The sequence below is a fragment of the Pristiophorus japonicus genome, chromosome 5, assembly GCF_044704955.1.
Source record: "Pristiophorus japonicus isolate sPriJap1 chromosome 5, sPriJap1.hap1, whole genome shotgun sequence".
Taxonomy (NCBI): domain Eukaryota; kingdom Metazoa; phylum Chordata; class Chondrichthyes; family Pristiophoridae; genus Pristiophorus; species Pristiophorus japonicus.
In genome coordinates, this window is record NC_091981.1 from 169,497,358 (window position 1) to 169,517,919 (window position 20,562).

Genomic DNA, 20,562 nt, shown 5'->3' on the forward strand with positions numbered 1-20,562 from the left:
ATTTTATATTTTTCAGTTCTAATGAAGGATCAACCTGAAATACTAATATGTCTGTTTTCTTCATAGAATCTGACTGACCTGTTGTGTGTTTCCAACATTTTCCACACTTAATCAGTTACCAACCCTCCCAGATTGTCCGGCGGTCTCCTGGAATGGCCTCGGTCCTGCTTGGCGGGTTACCGGAAATAAGAACGGCTGGTGGAGAAACTGCTGGGAGTCTGGGGGATGGGGAAGAGAAAGAGGTGGAGTGGTGCTGGTATGTAAGAGTGGGGAAGTGACATGTGGAGGGGACTAAGACTCAGGGCTGGGGGAGTGGCAGAGGACTGAATCAGAAAGTGAGTGGGAGATGGGAATAGTGGCTGAGAAAGAGGGTGGAAACTTGAGAATGGGGAAGAGACGAGACTAGAGACTGAGAATCAGAGCTCGGACAGGTGAGAGAGGGGGACTGTGGGTCAGGGCGATGGGGCTGGCACAGGGAATGGGGTGGGCATTGCCTGTAGAGCCATGAGTGGCAACAAGGTGGTGAGTGGGAGCAGCGCAGAGGTGCAGCCAGTAAAGGGGTGAGTGAGACCCTTTCCTTACAGTTGCAGCAAACTGCATTTACTGGCGCCAATCCGTGTCTGCACTCAGTGCGACCTCACTCACTCACTCACTCATTCATTTTGTTTTTGCACGTTTCTTCAGCACAGTCTCTGCTCTCACGTTTCTTCAGCACAGTCTCTGCTCTCACGTTCCATTCCACGTCCACGCGCACGCACGGCGCGGTCTCTGCTCTCACGTGTCACGCGTACGCGCACTGCGCGATCTCTGCTCGCGATCACGCGCACGCACGTTGCGCGGGACCGCCGGGGTGACGGGCGGAATGAAGATGGCGGCGCCCGTGGAGACGGCTCATGTTGCGCGTTGTGCGAACCGCACTCCGCACGCGTTGTCGTGGGGCAGAGGCGGACGCGTGGCGTTCGGGAGCTGCCGTTCGGTGGTGATTTACGAACCGGAGGTAAAGATTTAAAATGGGAGCCGGCCGGACGACCATTGCCGCGGATGAATGTCCCGGAGCTGGCCTTGGACGGCGCTGCGCTTCTCCGGGCTGGCTCTGCGGCACGGCGCAGCCAGCCTGACCAATTTCACACCCCAATGTGGGGCGTAGATTCTACAGGCGCTAACTGAGGTCAGTCAGAAGCGAATTACCGAGGGCAGTTTCTGGGAGTTAGAAGCTGGGAACAACTCTGCTGGAGTATCGAGATCAGAAAATAACAAGGATGACTTATTTTTTTATGCAATCTTGATACTTTGAAGTATGATGGATGTGTGCTGCATACATATAATGCTCACTTACCTTCTGCAATATTCACCCTGTCGCACTTTGTTAATTACATGTAACTTGGGTTGCCAACTTTGGTTGGGTGGATTCCTGGAGGTATCATCACATGACCTTCTTCCCTCCAACTACCCAATGGTCACCTGATGAGCATTTTCCCGGCACATAATTTTTCCATGCCAATTGGAAAGTGAAGGCTCTCCTTTACCCGATACATCCAACTGGGTAAAGGAGAGCTTTCCTCCATGATGGTGGAGCTCTGCACGTGAATGCAAAAGACAATGCTGAAATGTTTGCAACCATGTTCAGCCAGAAATGCAGAGTGGATGATCCATATCAGCCTCCTCCTGAGGTCCCCACCACCACAGGAGCCAGTTGTCAGCCAATTCGATTCACGTGATATCAAGAAATGGCTGAGCACACTGGATACAGCAAAGGCTATGGGCCCCAACAACATCCCAACTGTAGTGCTGAAGACTTAAGCTCCAGAACTAGCCATATCTCAAACCAAGCTGTAGTACAGCTGCAACACTGGCATCTACCTGCCAATATGTAAAACTGCCCAGATGTGTCCTGTTGAGAAAAAGCGAGATAAATCAATCCAGCCAATTACTGCCCCATCAGACTACTCTCAATCATCAGCAAAGTGATCGAAGGTGTAGTTGACAGTGCTTTCAAGAGGCACTTACTCACCAATAACCTGCTCGCCGATGCTCAGTTTGGGTTCTGCCAGGACCACTCGGTTCCAGACTTCATTACAGTCTTGGTCCAAACATGAACGAAAGAACTGAATTGCAGAGGGGAGTTGAGAGTGACTGCCCTTGACATCAAGGCAGCATTTGACTGAGTGTGGCATCAAGGAGCCCGAGTAAAATTTAAGTCAATGGAAATCGGAGGGGGGAAGCTCTCCACTGGCTGGAATCATACCTATGAGAAAGGAAGATGATTGTGGTTGTTGGAGACCAATCATCTCAGTCCCAGGACATTGCTGCAGGAGATGCTCAGGGCAGTGTCCTTAGCAAAACCATATTCAGCTGCTATATCAATGACTTTCCCTCCATCATAAGGTCAGAAGTGGGGATGTTTGCTAATGATTGCACAGTGTTCAGTTCCATTCGCATCCTCAGCTAATGAAGGAGACCATGCCCGCATACAGCAAGACCTGGACGATATTCAGGCTTGGCTGATGTGTGGTGCAAATGTCACTTGCCACTTAAGTGCCAGCCAATGACTATCTCCAACAAGCGAGAGTCTAACCACTGCCCCTTGACATTCAATGGCATTACCCCATTGCAGAATGACCCACCATCAATATCCTTGTTTTCAAATCCCTTCATTGCCTCACCACCCGCCTCCCCCATCTCTGTAATCCCCTCCAGCCCCACAATCCCCCCCACCGAGATATCTGCATTCCTCTCATTCTGATGTCTTGAGAATCCCTGATTATAATCGCTCAACCATTGGTTCCCGTGCCTTCTTTCTGTTGCCTCGGCCCTAAGCTCTGAAATTCCCCCCCTAAACCTCTCAAGCCTCTACCCCTCTTTCCTCTTAAAATGCTCCTTATAACCTACCTCGTTGACCAGCTGCCCTAATTTCTGCTTATGTGGCTTGGTGTTATTTTTTTGTCTTATAATACTCCTGTGAAGCACCTTGGATGTTTTACCATGTTAAAGGCGCTATATAAATACAAGTTGTTGGGGGACACCATTGACCAGACGCTTAATTGGAGCAGCCACATAAACACTGTGGATACAAGAGCAGGTCAGAGGCTGGGTATTCTGCGGCCAAAGTCTCATCTGAATCCCGAAAGCCTTTTCACCTTCTACATGGCACAAGCTAGGAGTGTGATGGAATCCTCTCCACTTGCCTGCATGTGTGCAGCTCCAACAACAATCAAGAAGCTCAACACCATCTGGGATAATTTATTGGCATCCCATTCACCACCTTAAACATTCGCTCCCTCTACCATCGGCTAACCGTGGCTACAGTGTGTACCCTCTACAAGATGCACTGCAGCAACGCGCCAAGGCTTCTTCGACAGCACCTCTCAAACTCATGACCTCTGCCACCTCGAAGGACACAGGCAGCAGGAGCATTGGAACACCATCACCTGCAAGTTCCCCTCCAATTTACACACCATCCTGACTTGGAAATACATCGTCACTGGGTCAAAATCCTGGACCTCCATCCTAACAATGGGAGTACCTTCACCGCACTAGACTGCAATGGTTTAAGAAATCAGCGTATCACCACCTTCTCAAGGGCAATTAGGGATGGGCAATAAATGCTGGCCTTGCCAGCGACGTCCACATCCCAGGAATGAATTTAAAAAAAAAACTTGACTGTTAGCTAAACAGCCTTTTCTCCCCCTCCCCATTTCTAATATTTTTATAACTAATAAATGAAAGTGTTCAAAGAAAATGGGAAAAACATTTTCTTAATGACCCAATAATTTTTCTGCAGGTTTGCTAAAAGTAGTATCTAAGAACATCACATAAGAATTAATAATAACTTTTATTTATATCACGCCTTTAACGTAGTAAAGCATCCCAAGCAACTTCACAACAATTTTACAACACGTTAGATATTGACCATTGAGGGAAAGAGAAAAAGTGTGAGAAGGAAGTGTAAAAGAGGTTAAAGGCCCGTGTCCGAAGCGGCAGCCAAAATGTACACGCAGATAGGCACAGGTGAAAAACTTAAAACAAAAAGAAATTCAAATTACATTGTAAATAATTCAATAAGGAGTATACAATTGTAAAATCAGTATAATAAAGATTAATTATAATTAAACAAAATGAAATAATATATACCATGATTATAAGTTAAATTAAAATGAGAAAATCAGCAATTGAATCAAATTAAATCGGTTATTAGCTTTCTTTAAGATTCATTCCCTGACCAGTGATTCAATTAGGAGCAGAAGTAGGTCATATGGCCCGTTGAGTCTGCTCTGCCATTCAAAGATCATGGCTAATCTTCGACCTGAACTCCACTTTCCCGCCCGATCCCCATATCCCTCGATTCCTCTCGAGTACAAAGATCTATCTTATCTCAGCCTTGAATGTACTCAACGATTGAGCATCCACAGCCCTTTCGGGTAGAGAATTCCAAAGATTCACAACCCTCTAAGTGAAGAAATTCCTTCTCATCTCAGTCTTAAATGGCTGATCCCTTATCCTAATACTATGCCCCCTAGTTCTTGACTTTTCTGCCAGGGGAAACAACAGTATCTCAGTATTTACACTGTTAATCCCCCTCAGAGTCTTATATGTTTCAATAAGATTGCCTCTCATTCTTCTGAACTCCAGAGAGTATCGGCCCAATCTGCTCAATCACTTATACAATTTTCTCAAGGATCAGTCCAAAAAACCTTTGAAGCACCACCTCTGAGGCATGGATGTTCTTTCTCAGAAAGAGACCAAACTGTGGACAGTACTCCCAAGTGTGATCTCGCCAAAGCCCTGTACAATTGTAAGACTTCCTTACACTTGTACTCCAACCCCCTTGCAATGAAGGCCAACATGCCACTTGCCTTCCAAATTGCTTGCTGTACCTGCATGCTAACTTTCTATGTTTCCTGTACGAGGGCACCTAAATCTCTGAACACCAATATTTAATAGTTTCTCACCATTTAAAAAATATCCTGTTTTTCTATTCTTCCTACCAAAGTAAGTAAGCTCACATTTCCCCAAATTCTACTCCATCTGCCACCTTATTGCCCACTCATTTAACCTGTCTATATTCCTTTGCAGGCTCTTTGTGTCATCAGCTAACTTGGATACATTGCACTCGGTCCCTTCATCTAAGTCATTAATATAGATTGTAAATAGCTGAGGCCCAAGCCCTGATCCTTGCTGCACCCTACTAGTTATTGCCTGCTTAAAACCTACCTCTGACCATTTCGGAAGGATAGGCAGGAAGGAAAAGGAGGTGGAGTAGCTCTGTTAATAAAGGATGAGATCAGTGCAGTAGTGAGAAATGATACTGACCTTGAAATTCCGGTCGGATCTTTCGGACGAACGCCTCCGACTGGAGAATTTTTACGAAATTACCTGGTGGTCCCGGAGGCGATTGCGGTGGGGAGGCCTTCTCTTCCCGCATTGCGAAGAGCGCTCTCATCCTTGTGACTGCACAACCAATCAGGTACAGTATTCCAGAGCTTTCTCATTAATAGTAATGAGAACTCCGTATCTACGAGTTCTCAGTGCTATTAATGAGAAAAAAAAACAAACACACTAAACACCACAGTAAAAAATAAAAAACACCACATAATTAAAATTAATTGAAATTAAAGTTAAGGTCAGAATTTTTTCCAGATTTAAAAAAAGTTTTTTTCATTATAGTTTTAAATAAACTTACCGTAGTGGGCAGGGTTTTTAACAATAAAATGTGTTTATAAAATGTTATTTTAAATATGTTTTTGTGTGTTTTAAAACTCTTGCACCTGTAAAAGTAGGCTATGCGCCTGCTTTTATCAGGCGCAATAGTTTTCAGGACATTTGCTGGGCAAGATATGGGTAAATACTACAATCCTGCCCTTGCAAATGTCCTCGCTTGTAAGAAAGGAACGGCAATAAGCAATGTCAATTTTAATCTGATTGGACAAATCAAATTGGCAAAGGTTGCCTTGAGGAAGAGTTCATAGTATATTTGGGATGGTTTCTTAGAGCAATACTTTGTGGAACCAACTAGGGAACAGACTATTTTAGATCTAGTAATGTGTAATGAGACTGGAATAATTAATGATCTTATAGTAAAGGATCCTCTTGGGAAGAATGATCATTGTATGGCAGAATTTCAAATTCAGTTTGAGGGTGAGAAAGCCAAGTTTCAAACTAGTGTCCTGAACTTAAATAAAGGCAGTTACAAAGTTATGAAGGCAGAGTTGGCTAAAGTTGACTGGGGAAATAGATTAAAGAGTAAGACGGTAGATGAGTAGTGGCAAACATTTAAGGAGATATTTCATAGCTCTCAGCAAAGATATATGCCAGTGAGAAAGAAAGACTAAGCGAAGGATGAACCAGGCTAACTAAGGAAGTAAAGGATTGTATCAACTTGAAAACAAAGGCATACAATGTTGCGAAGAGTCGTGGAAGGCTGGAGGGTTGGGAAATTTTTAGAAACCAGCAAAGGACGACTAAAAAAATAATAATAGAGAGAAGATAGTTTGAGAGTAAAGTAGCAAGAAATAACAAAACAGAGTAAGAGCTACAGGTATATAAAAAGGAAGTGAGTAGCTAAAGTAAACGTTGGTCCCTTAGAGGATGAGACTGGGGAATTAACAATGGGAAACGGAAATGGCAGAGACTTTGAACAAATATTTTGTATCAGTCTTCACGGTAGAAGACACTAAAAGCATCCCAATAATTGATAAGGGGCTATTGGGAGGGGGGAACTTAAAACAATCACGATCACTAGAGAAAAAGTACTAGGCAAACTAACGGGACTAAAGGTGGACAAGTCCCTTGGACCTGATGGACTGCATCGTAGGGTCTTAAAAGAAGTGCTGCAGAGATAGTGGGTGCATTGGTTGTAATCTACCAAAATTCCCTGGATTCTGGAGAGCTCCCAGCGGATTGGAAAACCGCAAATGTAATGTCAGTATTTAAGAAAGGAGGGAGTCAGAAAGCAGGATACTATAGACCTGTTCACCTAACATTTGTCATTGGGAAAATGCTGGAGTCCATTATTAAGAAAGTAGTAGCAGGACATTTAGAAAATCATAATACAGTCAAGCAGAGTCAGCATGGTTTTATGAAAGGAAAATTATGTTCGACAAATTTGCTGGAGTTCTTTGAGGATATAACGAGCAGGGTGGATAAAGGGGAACCAGTGGATGTGATGTATTTGGATTTCCAGTAGGCATTCGATAAGGTTCCACATAAAAGGTTACTGCACAAGATAAGAACTCACGGGATTGGGGGTAATATATTAGCCTGGATAGAGGATTGGCTAACTAACAGAAAACAGAGAGTCGGGATAAATGGGTCATTTTCAGGTTAGCAAACTGTAACTAGTGGGGCGCTACAGGGATCAGTGCTTGGGTCTCAACTATTAACAATCTAGATTAATGACTTGGATGAAGGGACCGAGTGTAATTTGGCCAAATTTGCTGCTGATACAAAAATAGGTGGGAAAGCAAGTTGTCAAGTCGTGAAGAATCTGCAAAGAGATATAGATAGGCTAATTAGGCAAACATTTGGCAGATGAAGTATAATGTGGGAAAATGTAAGGTTATTCACTTTGGTAGGAAAGATAAAAAAGGAAATTATTATTTACATGGAGAGAGATTGCAAAATGCTGAGATTGAGAGAGATCTGGGGGTCTTTGTACATGAAATACAAAAAGTTAGCAGGCAGGTACAGCAAGTAATTAGGAAGGCAAATGGAATGTTGGCCTTTATTGCAAGGGGGATGGAGTATAAAAGTAGGGAAGTCCTGCTACAACTGTACAGGGCTTTGGTGAGACCACACATGGAGTACTGCGTACAGTTTTGGTCTCCTTATTTAAGGAGGGATATACTTGCATTGGAGGCAGTTCAGAGAAGGTTCATGAGGTTGATTCCTGAGATGAAGGGGTTGTCTTATGAATGGTTGAGCAGGTTGGGTCTATACTCATTGGAGTTTAGAAGATTGAGAGGTGATCTTATTGAAAAGTATAAGATTCTGAGGGGGCTTGAAAGAGTAGATACAGAGAGGATGCTTCTCCTCAATGCGGAATCTTGAACTAGGGGGCATATGTCAGAATAAGGGGTCGCCCATTTAAAACGGAAATGAGGAGGAATTTCTTCTTCGAGGGTTGTGAATCTTTGGAATTCTCCAACCCAGAGAGCTGTGGAGGCTGGGTCATTGAATATATTTAAGGTGGAGATAGATTTTTGAACGATAAGGGAGTCAAGGGTTGTGGGGAGCGGGCAGGGAAGTGGAATTGAGGCCAAGATCAGATCAGCCATGATCTTATTGAATGGCGGAGCAGGCTCTAGGGGCCAAATGGCCTCCTTCTGCTCCTATTTCTTATGTTCTTATGTATCCTCTGACTCATCGCAAGCAATGTCACTGGTGATGTGCTCATATATTTAGAGAGATACAAACATATAACTTCAAAGAAAAAATAGAAAATGCTGGAAAAAGTCTGTCAATATAAGGATGTTCATGATCTTTTATGGATTTCGAGCAATTTGTTTTTAAAATTCGAACAAATGCTGTTTTTTTTCTACTTCATTCGAAGACTTGCATTTATATAGTGCCTTTCACAACCTCAGGACATCCCAAAGTGCTTTACAGACATTGATATACTTTTGAAGTGTAGTCAGTATTGTAATGTAGGGTAACGCAGCAACCAATTTGTGCTCAGCAAGGTCCCAATAACTATTACAATAACTCCCTTATACTAGCTTATCAAGCCAACCGCCCCCCAAGGATCTCCCCTGCCCAATACCTGAACTCACATCTTTCTCTAGTTTCTCTCCTGCACCCCTCATGGCCTCTATTACCTCATCTTTTTCACGAGACCCTATTCTCACCAAGCTGCTGACTACCCAACTTCCCTTCCTGGCTCCTATGTTGGCTGATATTGTTATCGGTTCCCTCTCCTAGGGTACTGCCTTCCTCACCTTCAAATCTGCTGACATCACCCTTGCATAAAACCCACCCTTGACCCTTTTGTCTTTTTAAGCTATCGCCCCCTTCTCAAATCTCTCAAGTCCTTGAACGTGCTGTTGCCTCCCAAATCTGTACCCATCTTTCCCGCATCTCCATGTTTGAACTCTTCCAGTCAGGTTTCTGCCAAAGCACTGAAACTACCCTTATCAAAATCACAAATGACATCCTATGTGACGATAAACGTCGTACAATATCCTTCCTCATCCTTCTTGACCTGTCTGCAGCCTTTGACACAGTTGACCCAACCATCATTCTTCATTGCCCAGCTGGGTGGGACTGCCCTCTCCTGATTCCTTTCCCCTCTATCTAGTCGTAGCCAGAGAATTATTTGCAATGGCTTCTTTTCCCGCTCTTGCACTGCGACCTCTGGAGTCCCCCAAGGATCTATCCTTGTCCCTGCTTCTTATCCTGGCGACATCATCCAAAACCATAACATCACTTTCACATGTATGCTGATGCCACCCAGCTCTACTTCAACCACTCCATTGTCTTTGATTGGTCACTCTGCTTATCCGACTTCCACAGAAACATAGAAAATAGGTGCAGGAGTAGGCCATTCGGCCCTTCAAGCCTGCACTGCCATTCAATGAGTTCATGGCTGAACATGCAATTTCAGTACCCCATTCCTGCTTTTTCGTCATACCCCTTGATCCCCCGAGTAGTAAGGACTACATCTAACTCCTTTTTGAATATATTTAGTGAATTGGCCTCAACAACTTTCTGTGGTAGAGAATTCCACAGGTTCACCACTCTCTGGCTGAAGAAGTTTCTCCTCATCTCGGTCCTAAATGGCTTACCCCTTATCCTTAGACTGTGACCCCTGGTTCTGGACTTCCCCAACATTGGGAACATTCTTCCTGCATCTAACCTGCCTAAACCCGTCAGAATTTTAAACATTTCTATGAGATCCCCTCTCATTCTTCTGAACTCCAGTGAATACAAGCCCAGTTGATCCAGTCTTTCTTGATATGTCAGTCCCGCCATCCCGGGGATCAGTCTGGTGAACCTTCGTTGCACTCCCTCAATAGCAAGAATGTCCTTCCTCAAGTTAGGAGACCAAAACTGTACACAATACTCCAGGTGTGGCCTCACCAAGGCCCTGTACAACTGTAGTAACACATCCCTGCCCCTGTACTCAAATCCCCTCGCTAGAAGGCCAACATGCCATTTGCTTTCTTAACCGCCTGCTGTACCTGCATGCCACCCTTCAACGACTGATGTATCATGACACCCAGGTCTCGTTGCACCTCCCCTTTTCCTAATCTGTCACCATTCAGATAATAGTCTGTCTCTCTGTTTTTACCACCAAAGTGGATAATCTCACATTTATTCACATTGTACTTCATCTGCCATGCATTTGCCCACTCACCTAACCTATTCAAGTCACTCTGCAGCCTCATAGCATCCTCCTCGCAGCTCACACTGCCACCCAACTTAGTGTCATCCGCAAATATGGAGATACTACATTTAATCCCCTCGTCTAAATCATTAATGTACAATGTAAACAGCTGGTGCCCCAGCACAGAACCTTGCGGTACCCCACTAGTCACTGCCTGCTATTCTGAAAAGTACCCATTTACTCCTACTCTTTGCTTCCTGTCTGCCAACCAGTTCTCAATCCACGTCAGCACACTACCCCCAATCCCATGTGCTTTAACTTTGCACATTAATCTTTTGTGTGAGACCTTGTCGAAAGCCTTCTGAAAGTCCAAATACACCACATCAACTGGTTCTCCCTTGTCCACTCTACTGAAAACATCTTAAAAAAATTCCAGAAGATTTGTCAAGCATGATTTCCCTTTCACAAATCCATGCTGCCTTGGACCTATCATGTCACCTCTTTCCAAATGCGCTGCTATGACAATTAATAATTGATTCCATCAGTTTACCCACTACCGATGTCAGGCTGACTGGTCTATAATTCCCTGTTTTCTCTCTCCCTCCTTTTTTAAAAAGTGGGGTTACATTGGCTACCCTTCACTCCATAGGAACTGATCCAGAGTCTATGGAATGTTGGAAAATGACTGTCAATGCATCCACTATTTCCAAGGCCACCTCCTTAAGTACTCTGGGATGCAGTCCATCAGGCCCTGGGGATTTATCGGCCTTCAATCCCATCAATTTCCCCAACACAATTTCCCGACTAATAAGGATTTCCCTCAGCTCCTCCTTCTTACTAGACCCTCTGACCCCTTTTATATCCGGAAGGTTGTTTGTGTCCTCCTTAGTGAATACCGAACCAAAGTACTTGTTCAATTGGTCTGCCATTTCTTTGTTCCCCGTTATGACTTCCCTGATTCTGACTGCAGGGGACCTACTTTCGTCTTTACTAACCTTTTTCTCATTACATATCTATAGAAACTTTTGCAGTCCGTCTTAATGTTCCCTGCACGCTTCCTCTCGTACTCTATTTTCCCTGCCCTAATCAAACCCTTTGTCCTCCTCTGCTGAGTTCTAAATTTCTCCCAGTCCCTGGGTTCGCTGCTATTTCTGGCCAATTTGTATGCCACTTCCTTGGCTTTAATACTATCCCTGATTTCCCTTGATAGCCACGGTTGAGCCCCCTTCCCTTTTTTATTTTTGTGCCAGACAGGGATGTACAATTGTTTTGTTGTAGTTCATCCATGCGGTCTCGAAATGTCTGCCATTGCCCATCCACAGTCAACCCCTTAAGTATCATTTGCCAATCTATCCCAGCCAATTCACGCCTCATACCTTCAAAGTTATCCTTCTTTAAGTTCTGGACCATGATCTCTGAATTAACTGTTTCATTCTCCATCCTAATGTAGAATTCTACCATATTATGGTCACTCTTCCCCAAGGGGCCTCGCACAACGAGATTGCTAATTAATCCTCTCTCATTACACAACACCCAGTCTAAGATGGCCTACCCCCTCGTTGGTTCCTCGACATATTGGTCTGGAAAACTATCCCTTATGCACTCCAGGAAATCCTCCTCCACCGTATTGCTTCCAGTTTGGTTAGCTCAATCTATATGCATATTAAAGTCACCCATGATAACTGCTGCACCTTTCTTGCATGCACCCCTAATTTCCTGTTTGATGCCCTCCCCAACATCACTGTTCTGTTTGGAGGTCTGTACACAACTCCCACTAACGTTTTTTGGCCTTTGGTGTTCTGCAGCTCTCCCCATATAGATTCCACATCATCCAAGCTAATGTCCTTCCTAACTATTGCATTAATCTCCTCTTTAACCAGCAATGCTACCCCACCTCCTTTTCCTTTTATTCTATCCTTCCTGAATGTTGAATACCCTTGGATGTTGAGTTCCCAGCCCTGATCATCCTGGAGCCACGTCTCTGTAATCCCAATCACATCACATCTGTTAACATCTATTTGCACAGCTAATTCATCAACCTTATTACGGATACTGCTTGCATTAAGACACAAAGCCTTCAGGCTTGTTTTTTTAACACCCTTTGTCCTTTTATAATTATAATGTAGTGTGGCTCTTTTTGTTTCTTGCCTTTGTTTCCTCGGCCTTCCACTATTGCTTTTTACCTTCCTACCATCTGTTTCTGACTCCATATTACTTCGCCCTATCTGCATAGGTTCTCATCCCCCTGCCATATTAGTTCAAACACTCCCGAACTGCATTAGCAAATGTTACCCCTGGAACATCAGTTCCAATCCTGCCCAAGTGCACACTGTCCCTTCTGTACAAGTCCCACTTCCCCCAGAACTGGTCCCAATGTCCCAGGAATTTGAATTCCTCCCTCTTCCACCACTGCTCAAGCCACGTATTTATTCTAACTATCCTGCTCCCTCTACTCTGATCCTACTTTGAGATCCAGTACTAGATGAGAAGACATTTGCTCCAACTAAATATTGGGAAGATTGAAGCCATTGTCTTCGGTCCCCACTAGCCACCGACTCCATCCCTCTCCCTGGCCACTTTGAGACTGAACCAGACTATTTGCAATCTTGGCGTCCTATTTGACCCCGAGATGAGCTTCTGACTGCATATGTGCTTCATCACCAAGACCTCCTACTTTCCCCTTTATAACATTGTTCCTCTGCCTCTGCTTCAGCTCATCTGTTGTTGAAACCCTCATCCATGTCCATGTTACCCCTAGACTTGCTCTCCCAGCCAGCCTCCCATCTTCACTCCATAAACATGAGCTTATCCAAAAGTAAACTGCCTGTATTATAACTCTGATCAAGTCTCGTTCACCCTGCCTGTATTCTAACTAGACTGAAGGAAGATATCAATGGACAGGTCAGGTGGAAAGAAAAGTGACAAATCTGGAGAAGTGTGAGGTAATGGATTTGGGGAGGGCTAACAAGGCAAGGGAATACACATTAAATGGTAGGATACTGAAAAGTGTAGAGGAACAAACAGACCTTGGAGTGCATGTCCACAGATCCCTGAAGGTAGCAGGACAGGTAGATAAAATGGTTAAGAAGGCATACAGAATACTTGCCTTTATTAGCCGAGGCATAGAAGGCAAGAGCAGGGAGCTTATGCTTGAACTGTATAAAACACTAGTTAGGCCACAGTTAGAGTACTGCGTGCAATTCTGGTCACCACATTACAGGAAAGATGTGATTGCACTTGAGAGGGTACAGAGGAGATTTATGAAGATGTTGCCAGGACTGGAGAATTTATCGATGAGGAAAGAATGGATGAGCTTGGGTTGTTTTCTTTGGAACAGAGGAGGCTGAAATGTATAATTGAGATGTGTAAGATTATGAGGGCCGAGATAGAATGGATAGGAAGTACCTATTTTCCTTAGCAGAGAAGTCAACAACCAGAGGGCATAAATTTAAAGTAGTTGGTAGAAGGATTAGAGGGGAGCTGAGGAAATCTTTTGTCTGGAGCCCACTGCCTGAATGATTGATTGAGGCAGAAACCCTCATCGCATTTTAAAAGTAAGCACTTGAAGTGCCGTAACCTACAGGGCTACGGATCGAGAGCTGGAAAGTGGGATTAGGCTGGTTGGCTCTTTTTTGGGCCGGCGCATGTGGTGGGATGAATGGCCTCCTTCTGTGATTTAAATTTCTATTTCTATGATTTCTAGTGAATGCATTCAGGACAGTTTTCTGGAACAATACATTTAGAATGGACAAGGGAACAGGCCATACTATATTTAGTGATGAGTAATGAACCAGAATTAGTTAAGAATCTGATTGTAAGGGAACATCATGTGAATAGTGACCATAGCATGATTGAATTTAATATTAGTTTTCAGAGAAGGGCAAGACACAAACCAAAGTTTTAATTTTAAATAAGGCAAACTTATGCTCACCTGCTTCTTCCAGTTTTTATCTCTGACTGATGGGAGTGCCTATATTTTCACTTGGTCTCCCTGCCTGTTGCATGACCAAGATTAGAACAGTGCACCATGTGAGCGATTGTAGCAGCAACTTTTAACGGTGTTAACTGACCGCACAACAACTTTGCTAGTTATTTCAAATATCTTTGGTCCAACAGAAAAGAAATGTGACTGAAACTTTGAATGGGCACAAAGGAAGAGTTAACTGTGTGCAGTGGGCTCATAGAGACGATTGTGGTAAGTACTGATGGATGGTGTTTTTGTAAGAGGCAAAGTGAGCATTCTGTTAAGAAAATAAATCAGAAAGCCATAACATGCAGATTTTACATCAAGGTTCATAATTTGTTATAATTTAAGTAACTGAATTTTAACCATTTGATACCCAGACATTGCCTGTATATTGTAATCATTTCTGTTTTTAATTTCCTGAAGCTTAATTTCTTTTAATATCCTGATCTCTCCCTAACATTGCCAGGGCCATCATTTTGCGATCAGACCTCCAATTGATTATACTATCTCAGCTAATGTTTATTATTTATGGAAAAAAGCATGATTTTAAGAAATTTCAGGAAAGTGCTATGGATTAGCATTCTAGTGGCACACTAAGTTAAGCCTAGTTTGTATGTAGTTAATGCATATAGCTCCGTTTTAATTGATCACATTCTGCCTCTTAAACCTTAAGAGCAAACCATGATTCTTCACGATGATCTAAGAAAATTAAATGCATTTAATGTGACATCTAAATTCTGCAGACTGGTACGGTTGTGATTTCATTTACTTTGAAAGTGTTTGACTCACTATGGTTCGCTCGGCCTCAATTCCAGAAATTCCTATGCAGTTTTCTACGTATAATCCAGTTAATAACAAATTTATATAGAATCACAGCCGAGAAACAGGTTATTCGGCCCAATGGTCTATGCCGGTGTTTACTTCCATATGAGCCTCCTCCAACCCTACATCATCATCATCATCATCATCATCATAGGCAGTCCCTCGGAGTCGAAGAAGACTTGCTTCCACTCTTAACTTGAGTTCTTAGGTGGCTGTACAGTCCAATCTGAGAACCACAGTCTCTGTCACAGGTGGGACAGGTAGTCGTTGAGGGAAGGGGTGGGCGGGACTGGTTTGCCATGCGCTCTTTCCGCTGCCTGCGCTTGATTTCTGCATGCTCTCGGCGACGAGACTTGAGGTGCTCAGTGCCCTCCCGGATGCGCTTCCTCCACTTAGGGCGGTCTTTGGCCAAGGCCTCCCAGTTTGTCAGTGGGGATGTTGCACTTTATCAGGGAGGCTTTGAGTGTGTCCTTGTAACGTTTCCGCTGCCCACTTTTGGCTCGTTTGCCATGAAGGAATTCCGAGTCGAGTGCTTGCTTTGGGAATCTCGTGTCTGGCATGCGAACTATGTGGCCTGCCCAGTGGAGCTGATCAAGTGTGGTCAGTGCTTCGATGCTGGGGATGTTGGCCTGGACAAGGACGCTAATGTCGGTGCGTCTGTTCTCCCGGAGGATTTGTAGGATCTTGCGGAGACACCGTTGGTGGTATTTCTCCATCTACTTGAGGTGTCTACTGTACATGGTCCATGTTTCTGAGCCATACAGAAGGGCAGATATTACTACAGCCCTGTAGACCATGAGTTTGGTGGCAGTTTTGAGGGCCTGGTCTTCAAACACCCTTTTCCTCAGGCGGCCGAAGGCTGCACTGGCGCACTGAAGGTGGTATTGGATCTCGTCGTCAGTGTCTGCTCTTGTTGATAGGAGGCTCCCGAGATAAGGGAAGTGGTCCAAGTTGTCCAGGGCTGCGCCATGGAACTTGATGACTGGGGCAGTGCTGTGCAGTAAGGACAGGCTGGTGGAGGACCTTTGTCGTGCTGATGTTTAGCGTAAGGCCCATGCTTTCGTATGCCTCAATAAATATGTTGACTATGTCCTGGAGTTCAGCCTCCGTATGGCTATTCGACCCAATGGTCTATGCCGGTGTTTATTTCCATATGAGCCTTCTCCAACCCTACTTCATATCACTCTATCAGCATATTGTTTGGAAACCTGTAAAGGCTAGTAGATTGTTGGAGTGCAATGTTGGGGTTCAGAATAAGCTAAATTTCTCTTTGAATCTTTCATTTCAGAAGTATTCTTGCTTAACCAAGAAATTTTCAAGCAACTTTGTATACTGCAATAATATTTTATAATGAAAATAGCCACCCCATGAAGCAATACTAAAAAGTGTTGCTGAACCTTTTGATATAACTTTGATTTGCAGAAATGGGAGAACATGTGGTTCTGTTGTTTTATTCTGCTTAGAATTTAACCTTGTATTAAGGACTAAAATCAACTATTTATTTGTGTTCTAGGTCCCGAGACAGAACTTGTGTCTGGAGGGTCTGATAACTGTCTGATTGTTTGGGAGTTGCAGAATTTTAAAGTAAGTTATTCAGATTCTAAAGCAGCCATCTTTTCTGTTCAGTTCCAATAGCAGATTTGGAAGTAACATTTTTCTCGGAAAATGTGTTTCCCTTTTATTGTAATCATCAGTGATGTAAAACTAGACAGATAAACGTCAATAGAAATTTATCATTGAAATTTTGTACAAGAAATTAGAAACAAAATGTTGAAGTTCCTCAATAACCTTCCTTTTTCTGAATTGATATATTGTAGTCTTAGTAGGGAAAGTAGTTTTGGACCACAGTTCTACTCTGTAAATAACACATTGGGCTCAAGTTTCCACATGATTTGCGCCTGATTTTTAGGAGCAACTGGTGGAGAACGGATTATCTTAGAAATCGCAATTTTCCACATTTTTTTTTTCTGCAGTTCTAGTCAGGTAGAACAGTTCCACTTTGGAACAGAATTTTTTCTTCAAAAGGGGGCGTGTCCGGCCACTGACACCTGATTTCAAAGTTTCCACAGTGAAAACGTACTCCAAACTAACTTAGAATGGAGCAAGTGAAGATTTTTGTAGAACTGAAAAAACCTGTTCTACACATTAAAAAATCAGGCGCAAGTTACAAATTAGGCGGCCATAACGAGGTTGGGGGGGTGGGAAGGGAAGTCATTAAATTCTATAATAAATCCTTATTTATACTTATACAAATATTATACAAATAAATCCAACCTGAATAAACATTTATAAGCAAAGAAAAGATTAAATAAACCATCTTCCGATCTGTGTGAAAGTGCTTCAGGCAGGCCTTTCGGGACCGAAGGCTGAACGGGCCGGCCCGAGACTTCGGGCAGGGCCCGTCCCCTGCACCAGATTTACAGGTAGGTGGCGTTGGGTCGGGTCGGGGAGGTTCGGTTCGGGTCGGGGGGAGGGAGGGAGGGAGGGAGGGAGGGAGGGAGAGAGAGAGAGGGGGGAGAGAGAGAGAGGGGGGAGAGAGAGAGAGGGGGGGAGGGAGAGGGAGGGGGGAGGTCAGGGAGGGGGGGAGGGGGAGGTCAGGTCGGATCCAGTCCAGGGGGGGGGGGGAGCGGGAGTCGGGTCGGGTCGGCTCCAGTCCAGTCGGGGGGGGGGGGCGGGGGAGCGGGAGCAGGAGCGCGGGTCGGGTTGGGTCTAGTCGGGGGGGGGCGGAGCGGGAGCGGGAATCGGGCCGGGTCCGGAGGCGGGGGGGGAGCGGGAGTCGGGTCGGGTCCAGTCCGGGGGAGGGGGGGTGGCGGGAGCGCGGGTCGGGTCTGGCAGGGGGGAGCGGGAGCGGGAATCGGGTCGGGTCCGGAGGTGGGTAGTGGGTGGAGTGGGTGTCGGGTCCGGTCCGGAGCCGGGGGAGGGAGCGGGAATCGGGTCCGGTCCGGTGGGGGGGGGGAGCGGGAATCGGGAATCGGGTCGGGTCCGGGGAGGGGGGGGGGTGGGGGGGTGTGCGGGAGCAGGTGTCGGGTTCAATCCGGAGGCGGGGGTGGGTGGGGGAGCGAGTGTCGGGTCTGGTCAGGGGGCGGGGGAGCAGGAGCTGGCCATGGGAGGAGCCTTATTCGGCCAGGGCTAGGGGCTGCGTGCTTCGGGCCCCTCCCACACAGTTTCGGGCGCCTGGAGCTACTGCACTTGCGTGCCCACTGTAGCGCGCATGTGCAGAGGTCCCGGCACTGTTTTCAGCGCAGGGACCTGGCTCCGCCCCCCCCACAGCTCGTGCTGCACTGCGCGGAGGGCCAGAGGACCTGCAGGGAGGTGGAGAATACGGAGGTTTTTTTTAGGCGCACTTTGTGGTGCGAAAAACCGGCGTCCAGGTCGGGACTGTGCCCTTCTAGGCGCGTGGGGAAACTTGGGCCCATAGTGAGCAATATAGTAGAGTAGTGTCGTGATTATGATACTGGACCGCATTTCTGCTGTCCACTCCTACCTGTCCCCCTGCAACCAGCATATCTCTAAAATGGCTTTCTCTCCAGCTCCTATATCATCATCTCCAGGGTTCCCCAAAAAGCCCTCATCGTTTTCTTTATCTACATGCTACCGCTTGGTGACATCATCCATAGACATTGGGCCAGCTTCCACATGTATGCAAATGGAATCCATTTTTACCTCTCCACCACTTTGCTCAACCTCATGACTGATTCTGTGCTGTTCGAATGCCTGTCTGAAATTGTTATGAATGAGCCGGAAATTCCTACAGATGAACACCAGGAAGATTAAAGCCACCATTTTTGGCTCCCGCAATGCACACTTGCCATCAAATCCATCCTCTTTCTCCCCCCGCCCCAACTGTTTGATCAGTCTGAAATAGATGGAACACATACTTAGGGCTAGAAATTCGCCAGGTTTGTGTCTGTTTTAGCACTATTTTTGAGTGGTTAAAGTGTGTTTTTTGGCGCTAAAAAATGTTATCACCATTTGCAAATTTCGCCAGTGGTTTACCGCTGGTGATAAGAATTATCGCCCGCCTTTTTTTCCGTTTTTATGATGTCAATTGTGCAATGCTCCGCTATCGCATTTTTGCAAAATTCGCCGATATCGTGATTTTTAGTGCTGGCGAGAAACCCCGTCCGAAAAAAATCAAGTCTTACCAGGTTGGACTCACGACGCACCCGCGCTAACAGCACCATTTTGAAAAACGGAGCTTGAGTTCGGTGCAGAAAAGGATTTGGAGGGAAGGCTGAGTTTTACAGATTGAGCTTTTTGTGAGTTTATACTTTGTTTTTAAGGACGTTTAAAAGAATGGGGCCTATGCTATCTCTGCCATTATTGCTGGCTGCTTTTTCTATGCAACATAGACCTGGAAGGAGGCTTATTTAACAGCATTATGAGCATAATCCAAGAGCTCGCAGACGTATGGGGAGGAGGCCTTACCCCCAACGAATTTACAGGGAACAGCGCTAATACCTGCAGCTGTCTGAGGTACAGTGCGTTTGAAGGCTGCGCTTCCGAAAAGAGGTGGTCACAGAGATAAGCCAGCTCATATAGGCAGACCTGGAGCCGACCAGTGGGAAGAGGACTGCACTGCTCGTCGAGGTGAAGGTGACTGTTGCACTATCCTTTCAGGCATCAGCAGGGGACATATGCTCCATCTCGCAGTATGCCACATCGCTGCTTTCGCCAGGTGACTATTGCACTGTACGCACACAGGATGGATTTCATAAAGTTCCCTATGACCAGGGAGGCATAGAATGCGAGGGCGATAGATTTTGCATGAATTGCTGGCTTCCCCAAGGTATAAGCTGCCATTGACTGTATGCACACCGCCCTGCGAGCACCTTTAGAGGATCCAGAGATTTACCGAAACCGAAAGGGATTCCACTCGCTGAACGTACAGATAGTGTGCGACCATACTCAGCGTATCATGGCAGTAAATGCCCAATTTCCAAGCAGCATCCATGATGCTTTCATTTTGCGTGAGAGCAGTGTCTCACACCTGTTTGACCGTCAGCCGCAAACCAGAGCTGGATGCTGGGGGACAAAGATTACGGACTCGCCACCTGGCTCATGACCTCCCTCCGCAGCCCTTAGACAGAAGCCGAGCAGCGCTACAATAACAGCCATATAGCCACATGCACTATCGTCAAAAAGACAATTGGAGTGCTCAAGCAGCGCTTGCGATGCCTGGACCACTCTGGAGGTTGCCTGCAATACTGCCCTCAGCAGGTCTCTTGAGTTCATTGTGGTGTGCTGCATGCTACACAACTTAGCCTTCATGAGGGGACAGCATTTGCCACTGGAGATTGCAGAACCACCTCAGGAGAGAGGAGGACGAGAAGAATGACGAGGAGCCTGTCGATGAACCCATGCCACCACCACCCCCCATCACGACAGGGGAGGCCTTGTGGAGCTTTCGCCACTGCAAAAGCCTTGCATGAGCAGCTGATAATTCAGCACT

At 45.5% G+C, this 20,562-nt stretch overlaps 1 protein-coding gene across 3 annotated transcripts in view; it reads left to right on the forward strand.

Moving 5' to 3' along the window:
• Positions 1-850: 850 nt before the first annotated feature.
• Positions 851-20,562, forward strand: part of elp2 (elongator acetyltransferase complex subunit 2) — a 197,779-nt gene continuing 178,067 nt past the window's right edge. For 2 of the 3 annotated variants that reach the window (XM_070881084.1, XM_070881085.1), the window contains exons 1-3: positions 851-997; positions 14,438-14,516; positions 16,624-16,694. In XM_070881084.1, coding sequence (XP_070737185.1) covers positions 863-997; positions 14,438-14,516; positions 16,624-16,694 — 285 coding nt within the window. In that variant the 5' untranslated portion in view covers positions 851-862. Of the gene's footprint in view, positions 998-14,437; positions 14,517-16,623; positions 16,695-20,562 lie in introns of those variants that run through there. The other variant, XM_070881086.1, reaches the window with a different exon arrangement.